The sequence below is a fragment of the Hyperolius riggenbachi genome, chromosome 5 (assembly GCF_040937935.1).
Source record: "Hyperolius riggenbachi isolate aHypRig1 chromosome 5, aHypRig1.pri, whole genome shotgun sequence".
Taxonomy (NCBI): Eukaryota; Metazoa; Chordata; class Amphibia; order Anura; family Hyperoliidae; genus Hyperolius; species Hyperolius riggenbachi.
In genome coordinates, this window is record NC_090650.1 from 282,583,301 (window position 1) to 282,610,379 (window position 27,079).

Below are 27,079 nucleotides of genomic sequence, written 5' to 3' on the forward strand. Positions count from 1 at the left end.
CAGTGGTGGGTGGGTTCACAGAACAGGTATGCAGTGGCAGGATCACAGAACAGGTATGCAGTGGTGGGTTCACAGAACAGGTATGCAGTGGCAGGATCACTGAACAGGTATGCAGTGGTGGGTGGGTTCACAGAACAGGAATGCAGTGGCAGGATCACTGAACAGGTATGCAGTGGTGGGTGGGTTCACAGAACAGGTATGCAGTGGCAGGATCACTGAACAGGTATGCAGCCAGGAAAAGCTAAGCCTAACTAATCTTTCCCTATGAGAGACAGACAGCAGCTCGCCCTACTCTCTCTAATGCAGGCGCTCGAGTGGCCGTAATGGCCGCCGCTGCCTGCCTTATATAAGGGGGGTGGGGCTCCAGGGGCTAGTGTAGCCTAATTGGCTACACTGGGCCTGCTGACTGTGATGTAGAAGGTCAAAGTTGACCCTCATAGTGCATTGTGGGGCGAACCGAACTTCCGGAAACGTTCGCGTGCGGGAGGCGAACGCGAACCACCGAAGTTCGCCGGGAACCGTTCGCCGGCGAACCGTTCGGCCCATCTCTAATAATGGTGATGATGAGGAAGGTGTTTCTGTGGAGGAGGAAGAGGCGGCGGAAGGAGAACAACCGCGGCAGCCATCACAGGGGGCTTCTGCTGCTCCACGTTCCCGTGGTATTGTTCGTGGCTGGGGGGAGGAAGAGGAGTTGCGTCCCGTCACTGAGGAAGAGCAAGAGGAGATGGAGAGTACCTCTGCATCCAGCTTTGTGCAGATGTCCTCTTTCATGTTGTCCAGCCTGTTGAGGGACCCCCGTATCAAAAAACTCAAGACGAATGACCTGTACTGGGTGGCCACGCTACTAGACCCTCGGTACAGGCACAAAGTGGCGGACCTCTTACCAACTCAACAAAAGGCGGAAAGGATGCAGCACTTGCAGAACAAGCTGTCGATGATGCTTTACAATGCGTTTAAGGGTGATGTGGCTGCACAACGCAATCAAGGTACCACTGGCAGTAACCCTCCTCCTCCCAAGTCCACGCAGGCAAGAACAGGACGCTCCAGCGATCTCAGGGTGATGTCGGACATGCGGACGTTCTTTAGTCCAACTCCTCGCCATAGTCCTTCCGGATCCACCCTCCACCAACGCCTGGACCGGCAGGTAGCCGACTACCTGGCCTTGAGTGTGGATGTAGACTCTGCGAAAAGCGACGATGAACCCTTGGACTACTGGTTGCGCAGGCTTGACCTGTGGCCAGAGCTGTCCCAATTTGCCATACAACTTCTCTCTTGCCCTGCCGCAAGCGTCCTGTCAGAAAGGACCTTCAGTGCAGCTGGAGGCATAGTTACTGAGAAGAGAAGTCGCCTAAGTCACGACAGTGTTCAGTACCTGACCTTTATCAAAATGAATGAGGAATGGATCACGGAGGGCTACTGCACGACCGAAGACTAAGTCAGTCCACTCCCCACACACAGCATCTTTGCCTGCAGGCCGCTTGACTGCCTTCTCCGCCACTACCAACAGGGTCCAGGACTCTAGGCGGATTCCTGAATTTTTAAGGCCGCTGCTAGCAGCGGCCGCTACACTAATTTTTCTGGTGCGTGTACATGTGCCCATCCCCCTTCGTGATCATTACCTTGCCGCGGTGAAGGGGCTTGCGCATCACAATGAAGCAATGACCGCTGGCTATTTGAGTGTCTCGGGTGGGGGTGGCACACAAAAGATATTAAGGTCGTTGCTTCATTGTGGTCAGACCAAATTTGATCAGCTGGAAAGTCACTGTTCTGTCATTCAGCTACATCGGCCGGGCAAGCATATGGGCTGAAAAGCCACCATCACCTGCACTCTCGTCACGGTGCGCACCAGTCCAGCACGGCCGTCACTACACAAACGGCTGTTTGCAGTCACTGCATACCTTTCACTGCATCTGTGACTGCACATTATACCTGGCAGTCAGTGCATAACTTGCACTTGAATGGATACACTTTCAAACAATTTAAAAATACAACCATCTAAACTTTCAAACAATTTAAAAATACAACCATCTAAACTTTCAAACAATTTAAAAATACAACATCTCTCATTTTCAAAAAATTTAAAAAAAAGGGCAAAAAAACTTGCCCTCCGTAAAACATTCTTGGCAAATGCTTTCGACTTGGTTTGTCTTCCGCTGGCTCAAGGGTCCATCTGACCACAGATGCCTGGTCGGCAAAGCACGGTCAGGGCAGCTACAGCATGGGTCTCAGCAGGCTCCCACTTCGGGCCGGAATCCAACCTTCATTCCCCGCGGTGACAATGGCAGACTTGCCCTCCATAACGGATTCCCGTTAAAGGATTTAAAGTTAGTTCATTTCAATTAGGGCCGCAAAAGGTCCTCCTGAGTCCTGTATTGTTATTTTTGGTCACTACCTCGGGGCGGGCGTGCATGCCTGCCTGCTTCCCTCCTTGCCTGGATGTGTGGTGGTAGACGTTGATCAGGCTCCAACTCCGGAACGCAATACAAGAGGGAGCTCGTCCTCAGAATCAGCTGGGGGCAGTGTCCGGCGCCATGTATGGCCAGCTATGGCCAGACAGCCAACATGCCCTTCAACGTCAGCTGCTGATGCCACTGTAGCGCCATCAGCCCAGGGGGGCTCAGCGGTTTGGAAATTTTTTCACGTGTGTGTCTCAGATCGGAGCAAAGCCATCTGTTGTCTCTGCCAGCAAAAATTGAGCCGTGGAAAGGCCAACTGTCACGTAGGGACAAGTGCTTTACGAAGGCACCTGGAGAGAAGGCACAAACAGCTATGGCAAGAACACCTGAGGAAAAGAAGCACCCCTCAAAAGACAAGCAGCGGAGAACAACCGTGGCAGCCGTCACAGGGGGCTTCTGCTGCTCCACGTTCCCATGGTATTGTTCGTGGCTGGGGGGAGGAAGAATGGATACACTTTTAAACAATTTAAAAATACAACCATCTAAACTTTCAAACAATTTAAAAATACAACCATCTAAACTTTCAAACAATTTAAAAATACAACCATCTAAACTTTCAAACAATTTAAAAATACAACCATCTATCATTTTCAAAAAATTTAAAAAAAGGGCAAAAAAACTTGCCCTCCGTAAAACATTCTTGGCAAATGCTTTCGACTTGGTTTGTCTTCCGCTGGCTCAAGGGTCCATCTGACCACAGATGCCTGGTCTGCAAAGCACGGTCAGGGCAGCTACAGCATTGGTCTCAGCAGGCTCCCACTTTGGGCCGCAATCCAACCTTCATTCCCCGCGGTGACAATGGCAGACTTGCCCTCCATAACGGATTCCCGTTAAAGGATTTAAAGTTAATTCATTTCAAATACACAGCAGGGCCTCGAAAGTCCGCCTCCTGTATTGTTATTTTTGGTCACTACCTCGGGGCGGGCGTGCATGCCTACCTGCTGCCCTCCTTGGATGTGTAGTGGTAGCCGTTTCTCAGGCTCCACACCGGATTCCATCCCTCATTCCCCGGCCATTACCCGGGGTCACAAATGACAGACTTGCCCGCCTCCATATGATTCTCGTGAAAGGAATGTGGTGTCATCTTTGCCCGCCATAACTGGTTCTCGTTAAAGGATTTAAAGTACATTCATTTCAAATACACAGCAGGGCCTCGAAAGTCCTCCTCCTGTATTGTTATTTTTGGTCACTACCTCGGGGCGGGCGGGCGTGCATGCCTGCCCGCTGCCCTCCTTGGATGTGTAGTGGTAGCCGTTGCTCAGGCTCCACACCGGATTCAAACCTCTCATTCCCCGGCCATTACCCGGGGTCACAATGGCAGACTTGCCCGCCTCCACAGGATTCTCATTGTAGTGGTACTGAACAAGTACACAGCAAGTAGAAAATGTAAATTAAAAACAAAACGTAAGCTTTTTAACAATGCCATGGAAAGTTGAGAAGGAAGTCACACATTACCTGACATCACTGAGTGAGGAAGAGCAATCACGTCATGTTGCGCAGTAGTCCAGCATGGCCGTCACTACACAAACAGCTGTTTGCGGTGCGTTACACTGTGAGTTTGGTGTGTCAGTGTGAAGCAGTACTCTAATTACACTACCTGATTGATGTATACACATGCAAGATGTTTGAAAGCACGTTAGGCCTGCAATTTAGCATTCAATGTGATGTCTGCCCTTAAAACGCTGCTTTGCGTCACATCCAGATTTTTCACCGGGACTTTTGGCATGTATCCCACTCCGCCATGCCCCCCTCCAGGTGTTAGACCCCTTGAAACATCTTTTCCATCACTTTTGTGGCCAGCATAATTTTTTCTATTTTTCAAAGTTCGCCTCCCCATTGAAGTCTATTGCGGTTCGTGAATTTTTCCGCGAACCGAACCTTCTGCGGAAGTTCGCGAACCCGGTTCGCGAACCGAAAATCGGAGGTCCGCGACATCTCTACACTTACCCACATATTCATGATTTTGCATATCCCTCTGCATTCACTGTCCCTCTTTCTTCTTCATTTGTCCCTCTTTCAGGTCTGATGTACAGGTCTGTGTAAATATATGTATTTTTCTACTGAAAAATATGTTTAATTGACTCTAAATTGTATTCCCATCCTTTAAATTGATCTATTTACTAATTTCAAATGTTCATATGAAGAAAAACTAGCAATGATCGAAAGGACCAGCGTGGTTTGAATTTTAAAATGGCATATTTTGCTTTGTTAGTGGTATGCCTGACTAGAGGTGTGGCAGGGGCGTGACTAGAGGTGTGGCAGGGGTGTGACTAGAGGTGTGACAGGGGCGTGACTAGAGGTGTGGCAGGGGTGTGACTAGAGGTGTGGCAGGGGCTTGACTAGAGGTGTGGCAGGGGTGTGACTAGAGGTGTGGCAGGGGTGTGTTTAGAGGCATGTCAAGGTGTGTCTTAAAGTGTCCCTCTTTCTTATCTCAAAAAGTTGGGCAGTATGGGCCTTAATGTAAAACTGTCACTGGGATTCAATGCTCCTTATCTACACCCCAGTACATATGTATAGATTAGGAACAGAATGGCTGAACGCTATCATATCATACAACTGTAAGGTACACTTCTGGCAATAATTATATATGGCCTTAATTTATTACCTTTCTCAAAAAAGTGAAAGCTGCTAGATTTGAAGTGCTCCATAACATTTCTGTAAGTTCATGGTTGCAAGAATTCTAGACTCAGTAAAACGGAATTTATGTAGCAAACAACATTTTACTGTCTCCTCTGCCAAAGACATATTTTAGCAGTATAAAGATCATGCACGCTGCACTGAGGACCTGTCCAAAAATGACTAATGCAAAACACTTTTAGCTGTGAATGTGGCATAGGAGAGACAGCATGGGCATCCCTTATCCACCTGACTATTTACAGCAGCTGTACTGAGGGGGCATTTACTTAATACGTGAAGTATGCCTGGGGAAAAGCAGGCCTCTTTCCTGACATCAAAGCTGCATTAACGTAAGTCACAGAAAGACATTTCGTATTCTCAAGACACCTTCCTCATAGGTTTGAAGACAGCGTGTACATTGTTTAGGAATGTCACTTTCTAAATTATTTTCAGCAGACTGTAACTTATGGCTGCATTTTAGAAGAAAATCTGACAAGACTGTGTTGCTTTTTAAAACAAAAATGATAGCATCCACTGAGTTGATATTAGCTTTGATTTATTTACTGTTTTTCCTTCTTATCTCAGAATTGTCAGTCTTATTTCTAACAACATATTTCTAAACTATGTCACACTAAGAGCTACCTGTAGATGTATAGTCCTCTATTATACCCGGAGACAAAACTTTCGCTATGGCATAGCCTTTTTTGAAAGACCTGTGATTAGATTTTTTTGATATAAGTAGCCCCTGATCAATATTTAAAGTAGAATGCTTTGCTGATTGTATTCCTGGAAGCGTAAAAAAGAGGTGGAGTATTGTATGTGATACCCTTTCTGGAATGTTAGCTTTCAGGAGTCTAGTATAGAGATTATATCTACAGCAGTATTTGTATGATTAGTAAGTTGTAGTAATAACAATTTAATAGTAACTTAAATGTTACATTTTCTAACTATTTAACCCAAACCATCTTTGTACTACCTTCAACAGGCACAGGTCCAGTTGACTTTGGCTTGGGCAGTTGCCTTAACATCACAAGTCCCCTTGTCCAACAAAAGCTGTTTTTAATATGTTTTTTCATGTTTATTCTAACAAATAATAGTCATACCCAAACCTTAATCCCCATTATATTGCCTGCAGGAATCAAAAATACCCCATAAGGGTATTTTCTAGGTATCACAATCTATTGTTCTTTCTATGAGGGACAGTTTGACTGGCAGCTAGAGAAGTCACTTTTATGTTCTTGAGCTAATCGAGAAATTAAATCAAGCACTCTGAAGAAACCCTCACAGGTACGGGGAGAACTTAATTAACTCCATGCAGATTGTGTCCTGTGTGGGGTTTACAATTGAGATTCTGTCTCTGCAAAGGTTAGAGCCCTATCCATCTTACTACTCATTAGCTAAAAATCCAGCTATGAAGCACCCTTACTGCTTTCAACTCCTATGAATATGAATACCATGAACATGGGGTGTGTACATACATCCACATTTTTGATTGCCCAATGATTGGACAATTTTACCACTTCCGTGTACTATGCGTTTAGTTACACAATGGGCTTGATTCACAAAGCGGTGCAAAGTGTTTGCACGCCAGTGAAAAGCCCCTTATCACGTCTAAACTCACTTTAGGCGTGATAAGAAGAAACTCGCGCGAAGTTACCGCGCGTACGTGCGTAAGTGCGCGCGCAGCACCCGACGCTTCGCGCGAAGCTCCCATTAAACCCTATGGGACTTTGCGCGCGCGCTCACGCGTGTACGCGCGAACGCGCGTACGCGCGGTAACTTCGCGCGAAGAGCAGGAAAAAGCGGTGATAACTCAGTGGTGAAAAGGTCATCACGCCTAAAGTCTTTTAGGCGTGATAACTGGGTTATCACCGCTTTGTGAATCAAGCCCCATCTGTTCCTAGTATTCAAAACATGTTGACCCTCATACTAGCAGAAAATTGGCAAATCATTGGCCAACCAAAACTGGATAAGTTTTTGCACCCTTTGAACATTGACTACAATGTTGTTTTGCTGGGGAAATCAGGATATGGATGCAACCAAAAGAAATAATAGGGGTTGTCACTTGCCTCTGCGATCACTCAGTAAATAACCTGATCCTGAAAAAGCACCCACAGCTATAGATACTTTTCGTTAATGATAACAGGCTCCCAATGTAATCTACAGCCAGCTTGTCAACTTCAAAGGAGGCCAAAGAGTTTACTAACAAGCCTAGCGGAGCGGCCTTGTCCTAACAGACAAGTTTTTTATGAGAACTCTGCAATGCAACAGTGAATGAAGCTGATCCAATCATTACTAAGCAAATCTGCCTTATTATTTTTAAGCTAAACAATAATTGTTGGACTATGGTTGTGATTGTTCCTGCTGTAGATGTCAGCCCAGAATTATGACTGTAGGTTCCTTTAGAGCAATTGGCTGGGGTGAAACTTAACTGCAGGCATGGCTCTGTATAGTCGCTGCTTGTTACAACAGAGCTATTCTATATTTATACTGTATGTCTCTTTTCCGCAAAATTAATAATGCAGTAGTCTGCATTACTGATGAGAGTCTACTTTTAAAGTGATTCTGGCCTGTAGTGAGAGGGATAGGGAGGCTGACATATTTATTTCCTTTTAAAAATGCAAATTGCCTGGCTGTCTTGCCTCTAGTATTATTAAGAACCAGTACGTAGATCAGGAGTCCTGACTTAAGTCTGACTATACTAAAGTAACCACATGCTCGTTTCAGGATTCAAACACTACTAAAACCAAAAAAGAACCAGCAGGACTGTCAGTCAGCTGGCATTGTTAAAAATGGAAATAAATATAGGAGCCTCCATATTCTCCAATATGTATTCTCTCGCTTTAAGGCTGGTGCTTTGGGCAGCACTTTCGGAGACTTCCATAAGCAGTTGGCAAAGCATTTAGAGAGATTTTTAGCAGTAAGATGATAAAACAACCAGGGGTGTAGTAGCAACAATCCCCCAGGCCCCCAAGCATAATTGTTATGGCGCCCCAAACACCTGCTCACCATCACCATCACCACCACCACGTGTGTCCATTCACAAACAGTTTACAATCTACCCCTCCCCTATGCAGAGTAAGAACAATGTATTGTGTGATATTTACCATTGCTTTGTCAGGTCTCCTCTTCTTCCCTGGCGGCCACTTGCTCTGTGCTGGATATCCAGCACCCAAGCAACATGGATCAGTAGCCAGAGAATGGCAGCATAGAGTGTGCGACTGCCAGGAAGAAAAAGGTGATCCAATGCAGTGCTGGAGTAGGTAGATATATACTGCTCTGTTGTGCTTACTCTGGGGTAGAGGAGGTAGTAGGTGGTTGAAATGATTCAGGTACATATCTCCCAACAGTGAATACTCAGCCTAAAGCTCCCTATGGACTTTTACAGTCTTAATCAATCATTCATGATTGTTTTGACCAACAGTCTGAAAACAGCCAGTGTCAGGTCATGCACACTTTGCTAAGGCAGGTACTATCCAATGGGGAGCAAAGGAGAAAAATAAGCAGTCTGTAACAAAACAGTCTGCTGGAAATAGCTGGACTGGCCACCTACTTCTCACCCTGCATGAAGTGGACTGCAAACGGCTGGAAATGCCTGTGTAGACATCAGACCGACAGCGATTGTGAATGATCGTTTCAGCCATCAAAACCTATCTGTACTTACCTTAAAGCTTTTTAGGGAGAAAAGTTAAAGATATCGTTTAAGGAAATTAATCTGGATCAGATTACTTTTTCTCTAATCGCAACGTGTGTACCCAGCATTAAAGTTTCTTATAATCCTTTTACACTATATTTATTTTGCAGCTTGCAAATATGATTTTGCCAGAGGATGAAAACTTTCTGTTACTTTTTCGCAGAGAAACTCCTTTGGATAACAGTGTTGAGTTTATGCGGGTGAGTGTCATTAAAGACCCCTTATGTTCAAGTTGCCTAATTTATAGGTACGATTCTCCAGTGAAATTCTTTTTTTGCATAGTAACTCGTATTCCCAAGGAAATGGAGTAAAATGAATATGAGCTGTTTTACAGTGAACAGGGCTTTTTAGGGGCATAACAATAGACCCTGCAAAGGATGCAGCGGCAGGGCGGGCCAGAAGCCGCAGGGGGCCCCGTGGGGGGAGAAGGTTCTTGTACCTGTCCTGAGAGACTGACAACTAAGAGCACAGAGAGAAAAAAAGCTTTCTGCTCTCTGCACAATTGTTCTAATGACTGCATTTGCTCAGCCACTGACAAGGAATCATACAAAGTTTTGCAGACAAAGATTTGTAGACAGTCCTTATTCAATATGCAGTAGGCTCTTGTCTACAGCGCCCTGCCCACAACCTCTCTACTCCTCCCCAAGCGCTGTGTACCGTAGTGATGCAGGAGAAGTCTGCACAGCCAGCTAGTTCAGTGTAATAAGCTAAGGCTGGGAGCACACTCGTCAGTCGGTTTTCTGCATGCGTTTTCTGCACACCATGGGCTTGATTCACTAAACCATGATAACTCATATCACGGCCGTTTTTGTGCGCATTTTCACATTTGCGCGCAAATGCAAGCGTGAAAATGCGTGCAAAAACGGCGGTGATATGAGTTATCATGGTTCAGTGAATCAAGCTGTATGTGTGAAATCACAGAAGCTAATGTAATTGATAGAGAAAATGCATGCAATGCTTCACTGCTGTCTGTTCTTATCTGCATGGGGAAAACACATTCAAGTGCACAATAGCCAATTGAATAACATTGGTCCTCAGTTTACCTGTGTAGAAAGCGAGGGGAGAGGAGGCATCCAAAGTTTCGCAGGTGGGCCCAGTGATTTTTAGTTACACCTGTGAAACTAAACACTGGTCTTAAAGGGAACCTGAACCGAGAAGTGTATATTGAGGCTGCTATATTTATTTATTTTTAAACAATACCAGTTGCCTGGCAGCCCTGTTGGTATATTTGGCTGCAATCGCACCAGAAACAAGCATGCAGCTAATCTTGTCAGATTTGGCAGAAATGTCAGAAACACCTGAACTGCATATGCTTGTGCAGGGTCTATAGCAGCTTGGTACACACTTTCAATTATTATTGCTCAATCACTGAGCAATTATACCACCTCCATGTAGCACGAGGGTCAAGAAATATTGAATACTATAGAGGTAAAATTGGTCAGTGATTGTCCCGTCATAATTGAAAGTGTGTGCCAGGCTTTAGAGGCAAAGGATCAGCAGGATAGCCAGGCAACTGTTATTGCTTAACTACTCTAAGACAGCTCCACGCCAACGGGCGTGGCCGCGGCGGCAGCCCCAAGACCGCCTAACGCCGATCGCGCGCAGGGTGTGGGCGCATCTCCTTCTCGGGGGGCGGAGCTCCGACCCGTCTTCAGTCTCCTAGTAGCTATTGCTGCTCGGGAGACTGTTATATGGCGTGATCGCCGTCTATTTACATGGTACAGCGTTGCGATCAGCAGTGCTGTACTGGGGACAGCCGTGTGACACGGCTGTCCCCCTGGCAGAAGCCTATGACAGCCGATCGCCTGATTGGCCGGCTGGGGGAAGGGAGGGGATTTCTACAAAAAAACAACAACACAGAATTAGTAAAAAAAACACTACAAAACAATGAACATAAATATTTATTAAAAAATAAAAAAACACAAGGGGGGCGATCAGACCCCACCAACAGAGAGCTCTGTTGGTGGGGAGAAAAAGGGGGGGGGGGAATCACTTGTGTGCTGTGTTGTGCGGCCCTGCAGCTTGGCCTTAAAGCTGCAGTGGCCAATTATGAAAAAAACATGCTGGTCTTAATGGGGGTTTACCACTGTGGTCTTCAAGTGGTTAAAAGGAAATAAATTTGGCAGCATCCATATACCTCTCGCTTCAGGTTCCCTTTAAAGGATGTCTATTGCGGAAATAAAAAAAATTATAATGGTCAGTGCTATACTATTACCATCATTATAACAATCACAGATGAGCATTGTAAAATATTTGCCTTTATTCCCTAAAATCTTCCAGTCAGATTTTCTATTAAAAAGCTCAATGTCATTGAAACAAGATTGTGCCATCAGCATTAGGGGGTGACGTCAAGAGATTATTCTAATTTATCTTATTTTATTTCAACATCTGACAGTTACAGAACCGTCTGTCAAGACGTGTAATAACAAAATCTACACCTTATTACAACAGTGCTGTCCTGTGAGGCAGCGAGTAGTTAGTGATCTTTACAACTGCAGAACTCCCCCCCCCCCCCCCCCCACACACACACATGCTCACACACACACACATGCTCACACACACGCCCACACACACATGCACACACCTCTGTATAGTAATAGATGAGTTCCCAACCTTTTTGTAGGGAATGAAGGCAAGTAGTAAAAGTTATGCACATCTCCCTATCAATACAATATAAGTACTAGCCACCTAGTGGGTGCTCAGTCCATAAACCAGGCTCTAACAGCCTTACAAACCATGTAAGAAAAATTGACTTGCGCACCAGCAGTTTCAAGATTGCAAAAATATGTAATAGAGATTCCAATATGCAAGAAAATACATACAAGAGTATACAATACATACAATATCAGATACAATGGTACACAGTGTATAGGAATAAAATGGAACTCTATGGGGCTACAGATCAAACGTACATGCAGATCACAACAATGTATTGGCAACAATATGCATAAATCAACCTGGATACAGACAGGCAAAGTGGCTACTATAACATTGATTACTAATCAGCATTGTTCCGGTCTCCGTAAGTGCCTTACGCTACTTCCTGATAAACAGGAAGTAGCGTCAGTCACTCCGAGAGAGGAACCTATGGCGCATGGAACGCATGGAGGTATATCTGTGTTCCTGCCCCGCTGCTGCCACTGGTTAATGCTGCAGGGGGGAGCGCTGAGGTGAGGGAGGGGGGGGAGTAGCCCATCCAAATTTTCGCAGGGGGGGCAGTGATTTCTAGTTACGCCCCTGAGTAATACAGTGACATCTACAAGCCAGAAGTATGAACACCACATTAATGAATCATTTTGTAATAAAAATGCATCTTTGTTTTCAGATATGGAGGACATATGATGAAGACAGCAGTGGATTCATCTCTGCAGTAGAACTCAGGGTAATGATTCACCTCTTTTACCTTAATTTCCTTAAAACTCACCGAAAGTTAACAGGGAATGCAGCCATCAGAGATGTAGTAACATCTTTTCCTCATTTACCTAAGATGTCCTAGTATCTCATCTTTTTCCTTTACCTCTGTGCATCAGTTAAGCGTAGTAGTGTCACACATATAAATTACATGCTGTAAAGGAGGTGGTGCATTTGAAGGTAGAGCACTTGCAAAACAGTTCATAAGGTCTTATTTCTGTGAAGGTTCTCCTTATCCATGTCATTGTATATAAAAACAATAAAGCAGCTTCAACTGTTCTAGAAAGCATCTAATTATTCTTGCAGTCAAACAATCTAGCTAATTAATAATCCTATGCAGATGTTAATTGTGCCTGGTGGAAGTTGGTTACTAACTCCAAAACATCTAGACAAACAAGATACAACACCTACTGCCTGGTATATGCATGACATACTACTTAAACACAAAGCATAGGCAGTACGACCTTCTACCAAAAACACACAATAGATAAACATCAAGATCACACAGAGCAACATATTAGCCTCCTTGGAATGTGTTCTAAATATCAAAGAGTGGGATACATAGACATAAAATTGTATAGGAAATTTAACCATAGAGACCAGTACCTCATTTATGATCTCCACCACCCACTGGAACACAGTCTAGGTGTTAATAGAACTCTGCACCAGGCTAATATAATAACTTTCTGAAAATAATAATAAAAATAAATCGTACACAAATCACTGTGCCTGCTTGTAACCCTGTAAAAGAATCATAAAAATGCAAATAGTGCCCAGTATTGCTTATGCCAAGCCACACAAAGCACCCCGTGGCACACTCCAGGGGGTAGTGCCACCACCTTATGAGAACAGTATCAGAATCCCCCTTTGTGGGTGCACTCACAGGAAGCGCGTCTTGAGTAATTGCATATCACAAATACACTTCTTGCCAGCCAAGGAGCCATCAGCCTTATGTAAAAGCAATTCTTTTTTAATAAAAAGAGATACCATATGTGCAGGTTCACAGATGAGGGCACTCTCTCCACCGCGGATTATACAGAGCCGCAAACCCCGACTGTTCCTGCTTCCTGATGACGTCAGCGCAAGCCTCCGACTCCGCCCTCCGGAGTCGGTGGCGTGTGCTGACGTCATCAGCCCTGCAAAGCACCCAACCCAGCAAAGCACCCAGTGCAGCAAAGAACCCAGCCCTGCAAAGCACCCAGCCCAGCAAAGCACCGAGTACAGCAAAGAACCCAGCCCTGCAAAGCACCCAGCCCTGCAAAGCACTGAGTGCAGCAAAGAACCCAGCCCTGCAAAGCACCCAGCCCAGAAAAGCACCCTGTGAAGTACATAACCCAGCCCTGCAAAGCACCCAGCAAAACACCCAGCCCTGCAAAGCGCCCAGCAAAGCACCCAGCCTTGCAAAGCCTCCAGCCATGGAAAGTGCCCAGCAAAGCTCCCAGCCCTGCAAAAGCACCCAACCCTGCAAAGTGCCCAGCAAAGCTCCCAGCCATGCAAAGCCTCCAGCCATAGAAAGTGCCCAGCAAAGCTCCCAGCCCTGCAAAAGCACCCAGCAAAGCACCCAACCCTGCAAAGTGCGCAGCAAAGCTCCCAGCCATGCAAACTGACCAGCAAAGCTCCCAGCCCTGCAATTTGCAAAGCGCCCAGCAAACCAAAGTGCTCTGCAAAGCAAATCACCCAGCCCTGCAAAGCAAAGCCCACAGCCTTGCAAAGCAAAGCACCCTGCAGGGCAAAGTGCCCAGCAAAGCAAAGCACCCAGCCCTGCAAAGCACCCTGCAGGGCAAAGAGCCCAGCAAAGCAAAGCACCCAGCCCTGCAAAGCAAAGCACCCTGCAGGGCAAAGTGCCCAGCAAAGCAAAGCACCCAGCCCTGCAAAGCAAAGCACCCTGCAGGGCAAAGTGCCCAGTAGAGATGGGCCGAACGGTTCGCCGGCGAACGGTTCCAGGCGAACTTTGGGGGTTCGCGTTCGCCTACATCAGGCGAACTTTTGCGGAAGTTCGATTCGCCCCATAAAGCTGTATTGAGCAAAATTTTTCGCCTCCATTTTACTGTCAGCAGACATGTTATTGTGAAACAGACTGCTTTCAATGCTAAAGACCTCACCCTCCCTCCCTTCAAGCTAGGTCCTTTTATACCATTTGACTCAGTTGTCTGCCTACACTAATTAGTTATGGGACAGCTGCTACACACTCTGCTAGGGAGATTTTAATTGGCCTCCCACCTCCCTCCTCCCACCTCCCACCTCCCTCCTCCCACCTCCCACCTCCCTCCTCCCACCTCCCTCCTCCCACCTCCCACCTCCCACCTCCCTCCTCCCTCCTCCCACCTCCCTCCTCCCACCTCCCTCCTCCCTCCTCCCTCCGATGGCGGCTCGCAGGCTAAATGTAAACACAAGCGGAAATAATCCGCTTTGTTTACATTGTACGGCGGTGCTGCGCAGCAGCGACGTAAGGCAGATCGGCGATCCCCGGCCAATCAGCGGCCGGGGATCGCCGCCATGTGACAGGAGACAGCCTGTCACTGGCTGCACAGGACGGATAGCGTCCTGTGCAGCCCGGATCTCCAGGGGGGGCCAGGTAGGAGAGGGAGGGGGAGGATTTCGCCGCGGAGGGGGGCTTTGAGGTGCCCCCCCCGCAACACCCGGCAGGCAGGAGCGATCAGACCCCCCCAGCACATCATCCCCCTAGTGGGGAAAAAAGGGGGGCGATCTGGTCGCTCTGCCTGCACGCTGATCTGTGCTGGGGGCTGCAGAGCCCACCCAGCACAGATCAGCTAAGACAGCGCTGGTCCTTAAGGGGGGGTAAAGGGTGGGTCCACAGCCGTCCCAGCCATTAGGCAGCTATAAATTTTTGCCTAGGGCGACAGGAGGAGGGAAGAGCGCTGTTGCACTGAGTAGTGAGATAAGAAATGCCTCTGAGCTCACTCAGGGGTCAGATTACAACAGCAGCTAAAAGCAGCGCCTGACTCCACTCATAGCTGATTAATTCAGTTCCTTCAGCTCAATGATTCAAAGAACCACAGTAATGAATGAGTCAGTGAGAGAAGGCACTGGTCCCAGCTCACTCAGTTCCAGCTCACTCAGTCAGGGATCCATTGGAGTACAGCCTCAGCTTCTGAGTCCTGACTGATTAAGTCAGTTCCTCTCTCTCTCTCTCTCTCTCTCTCTCTCTCTCTCTCTCTCTCTCTCTCTCTCTCTCTCTCTTTCTGCTACTGGTAACTCAGTGGATTTAGAGAGACTTAGTGTAGCAGCCAGGCATGGACTGCCCCCCAGGTCGCCTTTCATTCAGTGATTTAGGGCTGGTCCAGTGCCTGGTGTATTCAGGTTTGTTGTTGTAAGGCGATGTCAAACACTAAGCTAGCAGATAAAAGTGCAATTAGAGGGCAGGCAAGCTGGTAAATATACACAACATAATGCAGAGCTTGCCTGGAGGGTCTGTGGGAAAACATCTGTCTGGTCTCTCACCATTGTTAAAATGACTGCCTGTGCAGATAAGGTTTTAAACAAGTGGAAAAATGTTGACAGTCCCTGGACTTCAGGAGGGCTGCTTTCTGACTTGTGTGAGAGACCGCCAGGGACAGGAGTCCTATTACAGGTAAGTAGTCTCTGTGTAATGTAGGACTGCAATACAGATAAGCTCTCTACTCCATCTCAGGCTATTCTAAGTTTCTCCACTCCACCTCTCTCTGGGCTAGTGCACGACAAAATCGCAACAGCAATCGCTAGCAGTTTGCGAATGCGACTTTGTGAAGCGATTTTTGAAAGAATCGCTCCAAAAAATTAGAAAAAATCCCAACGCTGCTGTGGGAACACCGTCATAGGGTAACAATAGCCCAGCGCTTTTCAAATCACTGTCGATTTGAAAAATGCTCAGAAGCCCTCTTGGTGTGCACCAGCCTCCTTCATTCACCTTTGTTTCCCTCTTTCCCTAGTGCTGGCTGGCTGTGTCTTCTTGTCATACAGGGAAGCTAAATAAAAGTGCAATCCTGGTGAGGCAAACATCCTCTTCCCTCTCTTTCAGCTTTTCTCTCCTCATTATTTCTCTGCATAAGGGCTCAGACACACTATAAGGTAGTGAAAACCGGGATTAGTAGAGATGGTGGTGAAGGGGAGGACATAGGTAGGTAGGTAGGTGTGTGTGTGTGTGTGTGTGTGTGTGTGTGTGTGTGTGTGTGTGTGTGTGTGTGTGTGTGTGTGTGTGTGTGTGTGTGTAGTGTAGTGTAGTGTAGTGTAGTGTAGTGTGCGTGTGTACTGTAGTGTGCGTGTGTACTGTGCATGTGTATAGTGTGTATATAGTGTGTACGTGTGTAAAGTGCTGCGTAATATGTTGGCTCTCTATAAATACAATAAATAAATAATAAATAGTGTGTGTGTATGTATAGTGTGTGTGTTTGTATAGTGTGTGCGTGTGTATAGTGTGTGTGTGTACTGTGCGTGTGTATAGTGTGTACGTGTGTATAGTGCTGCGTAATATGTTGGCGCTTTATAAATACAATAAATAAATAATAAATAGTGTGTGTGTGTGTGTGTGTGTGTGTGTTTGTATAGTGTGTGCGTGTGTATAGTGTGTGTGTAGTGTGCGCATGTGTATAGTGTGTGTGTGTATGTATAGTGTGTGTGTAGTGTGTGTGCGTGTGCACTGTGTATAGTGTGTATGTTGTGTGCAGTGTATGTGTGTGTACTGTGTGCGTGTGTATAGTGTGTGTGTGTGTATACTGTGTGGTGTGTGTGAGTGCATGCCGCAATAAGTATATTTTATGGTGAAACGCTCTGCTGCATTACAACTATTTTCTGGTGAACCCATTCCGCAATAAGTGTATTTTCTGATTTTCTGGTGAAACGCTGCTGCATTATGATTATTTTTAGGGGTTTTGGGGGTGGGGGGTATGGGGCTGGGGGGCAATCGCGGGGGGGGGGGGGGGGGGGGCGGGGCGCCACAGGATTTCTCGCCTGGAGTGACAAAATGGCTAGAGGCACCCCTGGGTGGGTCCTCAAGTGGTTAAAAGGAAATCAATATGGTAGCCTCCATATACCTTTCACTACAGTTCTCCTTTAAGCAACCTAATGGTTCTATTGCATTGAGCAAAAATGTTAAATTTTAGGCAAGCTTCACTTACTTCTGTAGTGGTACAGTGCTTAGGGTGACGTGCCCACCACACAGTGAGATCTGGGTTCGATTCCCAGCTATGGTATGATCTGGTGTTTGACATTTTTGTAAGATCTGACAAGATTAGCTGCATGCTTGTTTCTGGTGTGATTCACACTACTGCAGCCAAATAGATCAGCAGGGCTGCCAGGCAACTGGTATAGCTTAAAAGGAAATCAATATGGCAGCCTCCATATACCTCTCACTACAGTTCTCCTTTAAGCAACCTAATGGTTCTATTGCATTGAGCATAAATGTTACATTTTAGGCAAGCTTCACTTACTTCTGTAGTGGTACAGTGCTTAGGGTGACGTGCCCACCACACAGTGAGATCTGCGTTCGATTCCCAGCTATGGTATGATCTGGTGTTTGACATTTTTGTAAGATCTGACAAGATTAGCTGCATGCTTGTTTCTGGTGTGATTCACACTACTGCAGCCAAATAGATCAGCAGGGCTGCCAGGCAACTGGTATAGCTTAAAAGGAAATCAATATGGCAGCCTCCATATACCTCTCACTACAGTTCTCCTTTAAGCAACCTAATGGTTCTATTGCATTGAGCATAAATGTTACATTTTAGGCAAGCTTCACTTACTTCTGTAGTGGTACAGTGCTTAGGGTGATGTGCCCACCACACAGTGAGATCTGGGTTTGATTCCCAGCTATGGTATGATCTGGTGTTTGACATTTTTGTAAGATCTGACAAGATTAGCTGCATGCTTGTTTCTGGTGTGATTCACACTACTGCAGCCAAATAGATCAGCACGGCTGCCAGGCAACTGGTATAGCTTAAAAGGAAATCAATATGGCAGCCTCCATATACCTCTCACTACAGTTCTCCTTTAAGCAACCTAATGGTTCTATTGCATTGAGCATAAATGTTAAATTTTAGGCAAGCTTCACTTACTTCTGTAGTGGTACAGTGCTTAGGGTGACGTGCCCACCACACAGTGAGGTCTCGGTTCGATTCCCAGCTATGGTATGATGTATACTCATGTATGTATCCCCAGCTATGGTATGATGTATACTCATGTATGTATTCCCAGCTATGGTATGATGTATACTGGTTTTTAAAATAGTATAATTCCCTGGCAGAAGAGACCCTCCTCCCTCCGGTAGGAGGGAATAGGTAGAAGGGTAGAAGGGTAGGAGGGAGAAGGGAGGAGGGAGAAGGGAGGAGGGAGGAGGGAGGAGGGAGGAGGGAGAAGGGAGGAGGGAGAAGGGAGGAGGAGGGAGGAGGGAGGAGGGAGGAGGGAGAAGGGAGGAGGGAGGAGGGAGAAGGGAGGAGGGAGGAGGGAGAAGGGAGGAGGGAGAAGGGAGGAGGGAGAAGGGAGGAGGGAGGAGGGAGAAGGGAGGAGGGAGGAGGGAGGAGGGAGAAGGGAGGAGGGAGGAGGGAGAAGGGAGGAGGGAGGCCAATTAAAATCTCCCTAGCAGAGTGTGTAGCAGCTGTCCCATAACTAATTAGTGTAGGTAGGCAAATGGTATAAAGGACCTTGTTTGGAGGAGGGAGGGAGGGTGGGTCCTCCAGCAATGATGTGTATTTCACTCAATTAGGTGTGGCTCCAGGTATTAGAGCTTTTGAAACATGTTTTCTATCATTTTTCCAGCTGATAGAATGTTTTAAAACTTTGAAAGTTCGCCTCCCCATTGAAGTCTATTGCGGTTCGCGAACTTTTTCGCGAACCGAACCTTTTGCGGAAGTTCGCGAACAGGGTTCGCGAACCTAAAATCGGAGGTTCGGCCCAACTCTAGTGCCCAGCAAAGCAAAGCACCCAGCCCTGCAAAGCAAAGCACCCTGCAGGGCAAAGAGCCCAGCAAAGCACCCAGCCCTACAAAGCAAAGCACCCAGCCCTGCAAAGCAAAGCACCCTGCAGGGCAAAGTGCCCAGCAAAGCACCCAGCCCTGCAAAGCAAAACACCATGCAGGGCAAAGTGCCCAGCAAAGCAAAGCCCCCAGCCCTGCCAAGCAAAGCCCCCAGCCCTACAAAGCAAAGCACCCAGCCCTGGAAAGCAAAGCTCCCTGCAGGACAAAGTGCCCAGCAAAGCAAAGCCCCCAACCCTGCAAAGCAAAGCACATGGCAAAGCACCCAGTCCTGCAAAGCAAAGCCCCCAGCCCTGCAAAGCAAATCACTCTGCAGGACAAAGTGCCCAGCAAAGCAAAGCACCCAGCCCGGCAAAGCAAAGCACCCTGCAAGGCACTTTGCCCAGCAAAGCAAAGCACCCTGCAGGGCAAAGTGCCCAGCAAAGCAAAGCACCCAGCCCTACAACGCAAAGCCCCCAGCCCTGAAAAGCAAAGCACCCTGCAGGGCAAATTGCCCAGCAAAGCAAAGAACCCAGCCCTGCAAAGCGCCCTGCAAGGCAAAGTACCTAGCACTACCTAAAACTGGAGGGCACTTGTCACCACCTAAACTGGGGGTGGGGGGGGGGGTGTCCCTGTCACTATCTAAACTGGCTGGCACCTGTCACCAGCACTTGTGTCAGAAGCACGCACTCACAATCTAATCCCCACCATAGTCCTTGTATAATGTCCTATCATTGCTAAGTTCATGTAAATTTGGCTCCACCCGTGAACACACCCACATTCTTCAACTGATCAGTGATGTATATGGCCATCTAGATGCATACCCATGCCCAGGAAAGACACTCTGATGTCCTGGGTTCTGACTGCCCCTCACTGGCATTCAGACACTAAGATTTTGAAGCACATTTATTATTGTAAATATACCAATGAAAGTATACATATCTCTCATTAGCAATTCTGTTATTGGTGGCTTTACTTTCTGCAGGGGAGATATGGTCGAAGGTATGGATGTATTCTGTTTAATGAGAGTATATTAGGGAGACACATTGCTGTACAAAACAGAGTGAGCACCAATGAGTGAGTTCCACTGTACATGTCATGCAAACATTTCAGCAGTAATGGGTGAATATGGACATGTTTGTTTTGTCACTCATAATTTTTGCAAAAAAAAAAAATTTCTGCACTGATGAGAATATTTGCAAAAATGTATGGGCTTGGGTGCAAAAACCCATTTTTACCAAATACATAGAAGTCAGTGGGCATGAGAGAATGCCTTTTCCCACAACTGAAAATATGCATGAAAATATATGGAGTTGCATGCAAAAGCACAATTTCACCACAAGCATAGAAGTAAATGGTCATGAGAAAACATAATTTCACAGGGATGAGAATATACTGCTATATGAAAATATATGGACATACAAAGTTCTCAGTTTAGCGAATATGTGTATCTTACATAAATCCTTTATATTTTTGCAAAGTCATGCAAGAATGGTAATTGCGATGTGAGAATGATTTCAGCAAAATTTTAGCTCATCCCTAACTTTCAGCTCATCCAGCTCATCTAATAATGGGGGGCACAAAAATAAAAAGAGCAATGCACAGGCTCCCTACCCACAGGACACCCCTGGGGAGCCAAGACAGCTACTATGGCTAATGTTTAGTTTCATGGTTCAAAAAGTGGCATCCTTTGACTTTACATGTTGAAAGGTTACCAAGCTCTTCATATGACTGCCAATCTTAAGCAATTTTTTGTGTGAAGAGATTCCATTGTCATATACTTAACTTTATGCAACTTTTTTTTAAAAGAGTATGGCTGAAAAAGATGGATGCTGTGCACAGATTTTTTTTTCTCCTGTGAAACAACATTATATGAAATTCTTCCAGCAATAATGCTGTTTATGTGTCTTGTACCAGTACAAAACAAATCCGTGTCTAATGATTTCAGTGGAAAGCAGTCATCTACTGAAAAGGAAACACATTGCCCAGAGGAGCCATTATGGACCACTCAGTGACTGGCATTGCCAAGCCATTAGTAAATCAGGTTATGGGATTGTAATGAAACAACGATTTATATTCTGCTCCAACTTTGTTCCAGATTTTTGCTATTTTGATATAAGCAAAATACCCAAAATCAGTTAGAAAAAAAATCACATCATTAACATGCCACATAGTTTACTGGTACTCTTATAGAGCACTTACTGTATATAGTAGCAGCACAGTGCTGATCGGACATTAGGGTTTGAATTTCTGCATCATCTGCTTGTATTCTGTTCAATCAACATTTGCATTGGTTTTCTGGGGATAATAATTTCCCCATTCAATTCAGATACCAGTAATCAACCTTTAAATGTGGTAAGTAGGGATAGTTGGAAATGCCAATTTCAGATTCCGCAGAAATTCCACCAGTAGGTGTCTCCAGTTTAGGTCTATAGGTGTCCCCCAGTTTAGGTATCCTGGAAGGGGGACTGGGCACACACACACACAGCAGCGGGGAAGGGGGGACATCTCCCCCCCCTCCTTCACCTGGGGCTCCCGCTCCCCCTTCCTCGCTTTCCTCTCCAGTCCAGGGTCGCGTGCCTGTTTTAATGTTGTCACTGACCAGACCGCACCAGCAGCATGCAGAGTTTCCCCGGCCGGCTGCTGCCACTCGACATGATTCTGGAGGGGGGAGCGAGTGCCCCTCTGTGTGTGTGTCTGCTCTGTGCTGCTCCCCCCTCCCCCCCCCCCCTTCCCCCCAAAGCCGCACATACAAAAAAAAAAGATATACAATAAAAAAAATATATAAAAAGAATAATAAAAAAGCCAATAGGTGGCCCATGGCACCGGCCCACAGGTGCCTCTTAAGAGATATGGGCCTGCCTACCACTTACCGCACTACAAATCCTCATTCTCTGGTTGGCGTATTCATTTTGAGTCTTCTGATTGGCTTAAAATTACAGAATATCGGTATAGCGGAATTCCCACGGAAATTTCCGACATTTCTGTCGAAATCCGCTTGCCATACTATGATTTCCGCATTCCGATGCGGAAATGCGATTTCGGAAATGTGGAAATTTACATTCTACAAAATTGGAATGAGCATCCCTAGTGGTAAATCCATTAGATTATAAACTCCTGCTGAGTGGCAGTGAAGGGGTTTGCGTTTTTTAAAACAGAAAAAGAAAATTGCCAACCTCCTAGTAATACAGATATATCGAGGCACAAAATCTCTCTTAGAGAATAGCTTTGTTAAAGGTGGTGAATGCTATTGAAGAATATGGGACCACCAAGGAGGTAGCTAGCAAGTTGCTCAAGTGAAAAAATAAAAGGCCAATTAGCTCAGCCTAAGGCCAGTTTTACACCTGGCCAGTGCGTTTGTGGTGCTATGCCCCACCACTGCCGCATCGCACCGCAACGCACTAAACATCAATCATATGACCCTGCAGCAGAATGTGCCAACAAGGTCATATGCATAGAGCTGCCCCCTCCCCCCACACACACCTCTCGCCCAGTGACATACTTCCTGCTGGACAGGAAGTACTTCAATGGCATTCATGGGGATCCCCGTCCTATTCTGCCGTTACACGCATGCTCGCTGCAATGCAGGTGGCAACCTTTTTAAAAGGTTTGCATCATAGAATTACTTACATTACTTCTGCCGCTGCGAAACTCCAGCTGCAATGCGCTGTTGACTTTGCGGCGGATTAGGCACTTCTAGCATGATACTGTCAGTGTGCTAGGCCCAATAGCGTTACATTGTCTTTGCATTACCCTGTGGTAAAACAGGGTAATGCAACGCACACTTTCTATGCAAGTGTAAAAGGGGCCTCAGTCAATCCTACTCTGAGAAGCACATGGCTGTACTGGATTGACAAACAGGTATCTGAACTCTGTGTTATAAAAGTTGGTGTTTTCTGTTGTTTTTGATCTGGGACAAGTGGTAGGATTGCTCCCAGTAGGGAGGATTCTCACATTTAAGTTGTAGTTGGTAGCCCATCTACTGGCAAGGTTTTGTGTTTGTGTCAGTAAATAATTTGTACAGCACAGCTAAAACCTGCTAATGGTGAATCATGGACTCTCTCCACATTTGCTTTGCACTGTGCCTATCTAAAAAGCAGAAAAGCACCTTCTGCCTATCCCTCTTTGTTACAAAAGATTGACTCGATTGATAGTTTTTTCCTGTGAAACAACATTATATGTAATTCTTCCAGCATAATAATACTGTTTATTTGTCCTGTACAAATATGAAACATAACAGTGCTTAACGACTTCAGTGGAAAACAGTCATCTACTGAAAAGGAAACACATTGCCCAGAGGAGCCATTATGCTCCACTTAGTGACTGGCATTGCCAAGCCATTAGTAAATGAAAATAAATGTTATCTACAGAAAAGAGGTGGAAATACTCCATATTTAACTTAGTGCACTGTTACTGCAATACATCTGTTGAGCTGTGGTGTTTTATGAACATAATGGTGTGGAACTAAGCTATGTCACATAGCCACTCATCTGCTTCTGCTAAGCCATGAATGAAAAAGAAATATTGACTGTTCCCTCGTAGATATTAGAGTTGACACAAATCCATGGTGTAGTTCTACTATGTTTCAACTTTCTTTGTTTTGATTGCTAGAACTGATATACGGTATGTGTAACTGTGCATTATGGGGTTTCATACAAAATTAGTTACCATATTTTCCTTTTTATTTTATTTTAAATATATTTTTATTTTGCCTTCTCTTAATGAAAAAAATCAACCCATGCTAAAATTTGCTGTAAACAAGTATTACTGCAGCACACTTTTCTCAGTTTAATGTTCTTAAAAATTATCTTTTCAACAACATTTGTATCCAGGTTTCTGCTAAAACAACTGCTACAAGCCCAAACTGCACTCATTTTCTAGTTTTGGATCTTAAAGGACAACTGAAGTGAGAAGAATATGGAGGCTGCCATATTTAGTTTCTTTTAAACAATACCTGGCTGCCCTGCTGATCTATTTGGCTGCATTATTGTCTAAATAACACCAGAAACAAGGATGTGGCTAAACTTATCAGATCTGACAATAATGTCACAAACACCTGAGATCCGCTGCATGCTTGTTCAGGGTCTATGGCTAAAAGTATTAGAGGCAAAGGATCAGCAGGACAGCCAGGAAACTGGTATTGCTCAAAAGAAAATAAATATGCCAGCCTCCATAATCCTCTCGCTTCAGCTGTCCATTAACCCTGTGTTCCAGTTCAAACAGCCCAGATATTTTACTTTCCTCCAGGAATAACCAGATGCACAATGCAGGAGGTAATTTTCTGACTCCTGCACTAATTAAAAGCAGAATGGACCTTTCCAAGGTGGAAGGCTGTGTTATGGTTCTTGTAGAGGGGATGAGTGAATGTATGCTCAGAGTAAGGTTTACATTTAACTAATTTAGAACTGATCCTAGCAATGTGAAGAGCTCAGCTGGACTTTAGGGATTGTTTATTTCACACCAAAACTGGAGTTTCACTTTAAACCTCTTGTGAGGACAGCTATCAGTTCTTGCCCTTCTAACTACATAGTAGAAAGCTTTTGGTAAAAATGTGATGCATTGAGGAATCTAGGCATTCGTTCCCTACCACTAGGGAGTACTGTATGACAAGGAAGCTCTTTGCAATTAGCAGCTCTTCATGCTGCACGGAGGAACTACCTACATTTAGTACACCTCTATATCTATGCTCTGAAAATACACCTATACAGTTAAACATCTGAATATGAGATAAAAGACAAGAACTTAAATGGGGTGGGAGTGCTATTAACACACTGATGCCACATTCTGGGGTTGAAGCATATAACTTTATACCTACTTTCTATCTACCTATATAAGCCTGACACATGTGACCACTGTGTACCTGAAAGTTTATCTATAGACTTCTAAAGTCTGTTAGATGTGTTGTTTGCTATACCCTACACACGGGCGTTTTTAGGCATAGGCATTCCAGGCCACTGTTTGGAGTGCCATTGGTCCTGGGGGCGTTATGTCCCTGAATAAACCCAGCCCCAAACAAAGCCCTGCCCCAAACAAAGCCCAATTTCCAAACTAAGCCACGCCCTCACGGGTGTTTGTGCCTCCTTCTGTCCCCTTTTCTTCCTCCTTCTGTACCCTTGTATCTCCTTTAGGATCGATGGGTTGTTTGTATCTTAGGGACTCCCTGTATTTTGCTCCCACCCTATAGGGCACATGGTTTAAATCATTTAGTGTGTGTGTGTGTGTGTAGTTTTTTTTTGGGGGGGAGGGGGGTTGATACAGGACTTCTTGCCTTGAGTGACATAAAGGCTAGAAACGCTCCTGACTTAAAATTTGCTAAAAGATGTACAATCAAACTTAAAAAAATGTAAAGTACCGTCATGTGCAGCATTACATTTAACCTTTTGTTTGTTCTTTTAATTCTAGAATTTCCTACAGGACCTCTTCGTCCAACACAAAAAACAAATGACTCCTGATAAACTGGATGAATATACCGACACTATAGTAAGTGGTGCACACATATTTTCAGCATTGTTAACATATACATATAATGTAAGGCATTTCCTTGCTGCATGTTATTCCTTTATCATTTGCATTTGAAAACATTCATACTGAAAGTCAAAAGGTGTGAACCCTAAGGCTCGGTTCACGTTAGCGTTTTTTTGTGGATTGGAACCGGAACGTATACTGTACAAACGGAATCGATGTGAATGGATCCAATGTTAACCTATGGATCCATTCACATGCATCCGTTGGTACAGATAAGTTCCGTACATTCCGGGCCCCGAATCTAAAAAATGCTGCAGGCCCTAATTTTCTGGACCGTTCTGCCCAGCGGAACGGATCCAGACAAAAAATGCTGCAGCATTTGGGGCAATGTAAAACGGAACGTTTCTTCACACTAGTGAAGAAACGGACCGTTCCACGGGGGATGGGGACATGCGCCAATGCGAATCTGAGCAACGGGAGGATTAGGGAGGGTGCAGCAGCCGGGCGGGTGGGTGAGCGAGGTTTTATACATACCTAATCTTCTGTAGCAGCCGGCGGTCACATGACGCGCTGTGTAGTCACAGCGGAAGAAGAGGAAGCCTCTACCGCCGGCTTCTACAGAAGATTAGGTATGAATTTGCTGGCGAAATTGAGTGAAAATAGATCCGATCAATCATTGATCAGATCTGTTTTCACTTTCCATTTTCAATGTGAACCCAGGCCATGGACATAGCCATCCGGATCCGGTGAAGCGGAGACCGGATCAGCTCACCGGATCCTTTTTGGCTGAAGCGCTAACGAGAAAAAGCTGTGAACACTGGCCATAACTTCATTATATATAACATCTGAAACAGCACCTGCACCTGTTTCAGTAACTGCCCCACCAGCAAAACCCAGTGCCTACTCCAGTCACTTCTACCCTACCAGAACCCAATGTATCCTCACCTCAATGGTTTTCCAAGGTCTGCAGTCACTTGCACTCCTTCAAAATTCATGTCAGCTATTTTTGCCCAGTGATCCTTCACCGCTGTCAAAGCGTCACCTTGCGGTGGATTTATTATCATCCCCCCAACAAGGTGTTCCTTAACCCCTTAGCAGCCATAAAACGTAGAACTTTATTTGTTTGTGGGGTCGAAATTTTTCCTGCCTGGCAGGCTCAGCGGGGTATGTGGCAGTGGGGTGGGGGGAGGGCTGATACATACCTGTCTGATTGGCTTCTTCTACCTCCACCGTGGCGACAAAGTACTACCGGCAGGATTCCTCAGTTCCGATCACATGGTATGACGTGATCAGAACTGCCATCCTGCAGGTACACGCAACGTCATGCGATGGCATATGATGGGAAGTTGAGTGATGGCGGTACTTTGCGCAGAGTCATCAAGGATCTTAAAGATCTGATTCACCATAACAGTGGTTATCGCAGCGCTTTGCCAGATGTCATTTGCGTAATTATTACCTGCCTGTACCCATGTCGTGAGATCACGGAAACTATCG

The 27,079-nt window shown here is 45.7% G+C and overlaps 1 protein-coding gene across 3 annotated transcripts in view; it reads left to right on the forward strand.

Moving 5' to 3' along the window:
* SCGN (secretagogin, EF-hand calcium binding protein) overlaps positions 1-27,079 on the forward strand; it is a 116,407-nt gene that overhangs the window by 72,356 nt on the left and 16,972 nt on the right. For 2 of the 3 annotated variants that reach the window (XM_068234658.1, XM_068234657.1), the window contains exons 5-7: positions 8,877-8,966; positions 12,092-12,148; positions 25,523-25,600. In XM_068234658.1, coding sequence (XP_068090759.1) covers positions 8,877-8,966; positions 12,092-12,148; positions 25,523-25,600 — 225 coding nt within the window. The remainder of the gene's footprint in view (positions 1-8,876; positions 8,967-12,091; positions 12,149-25,522; positions 25,601-27,079) is intronic. The other variant, XM_068234659.1, reaches the window with a different exon arrangement.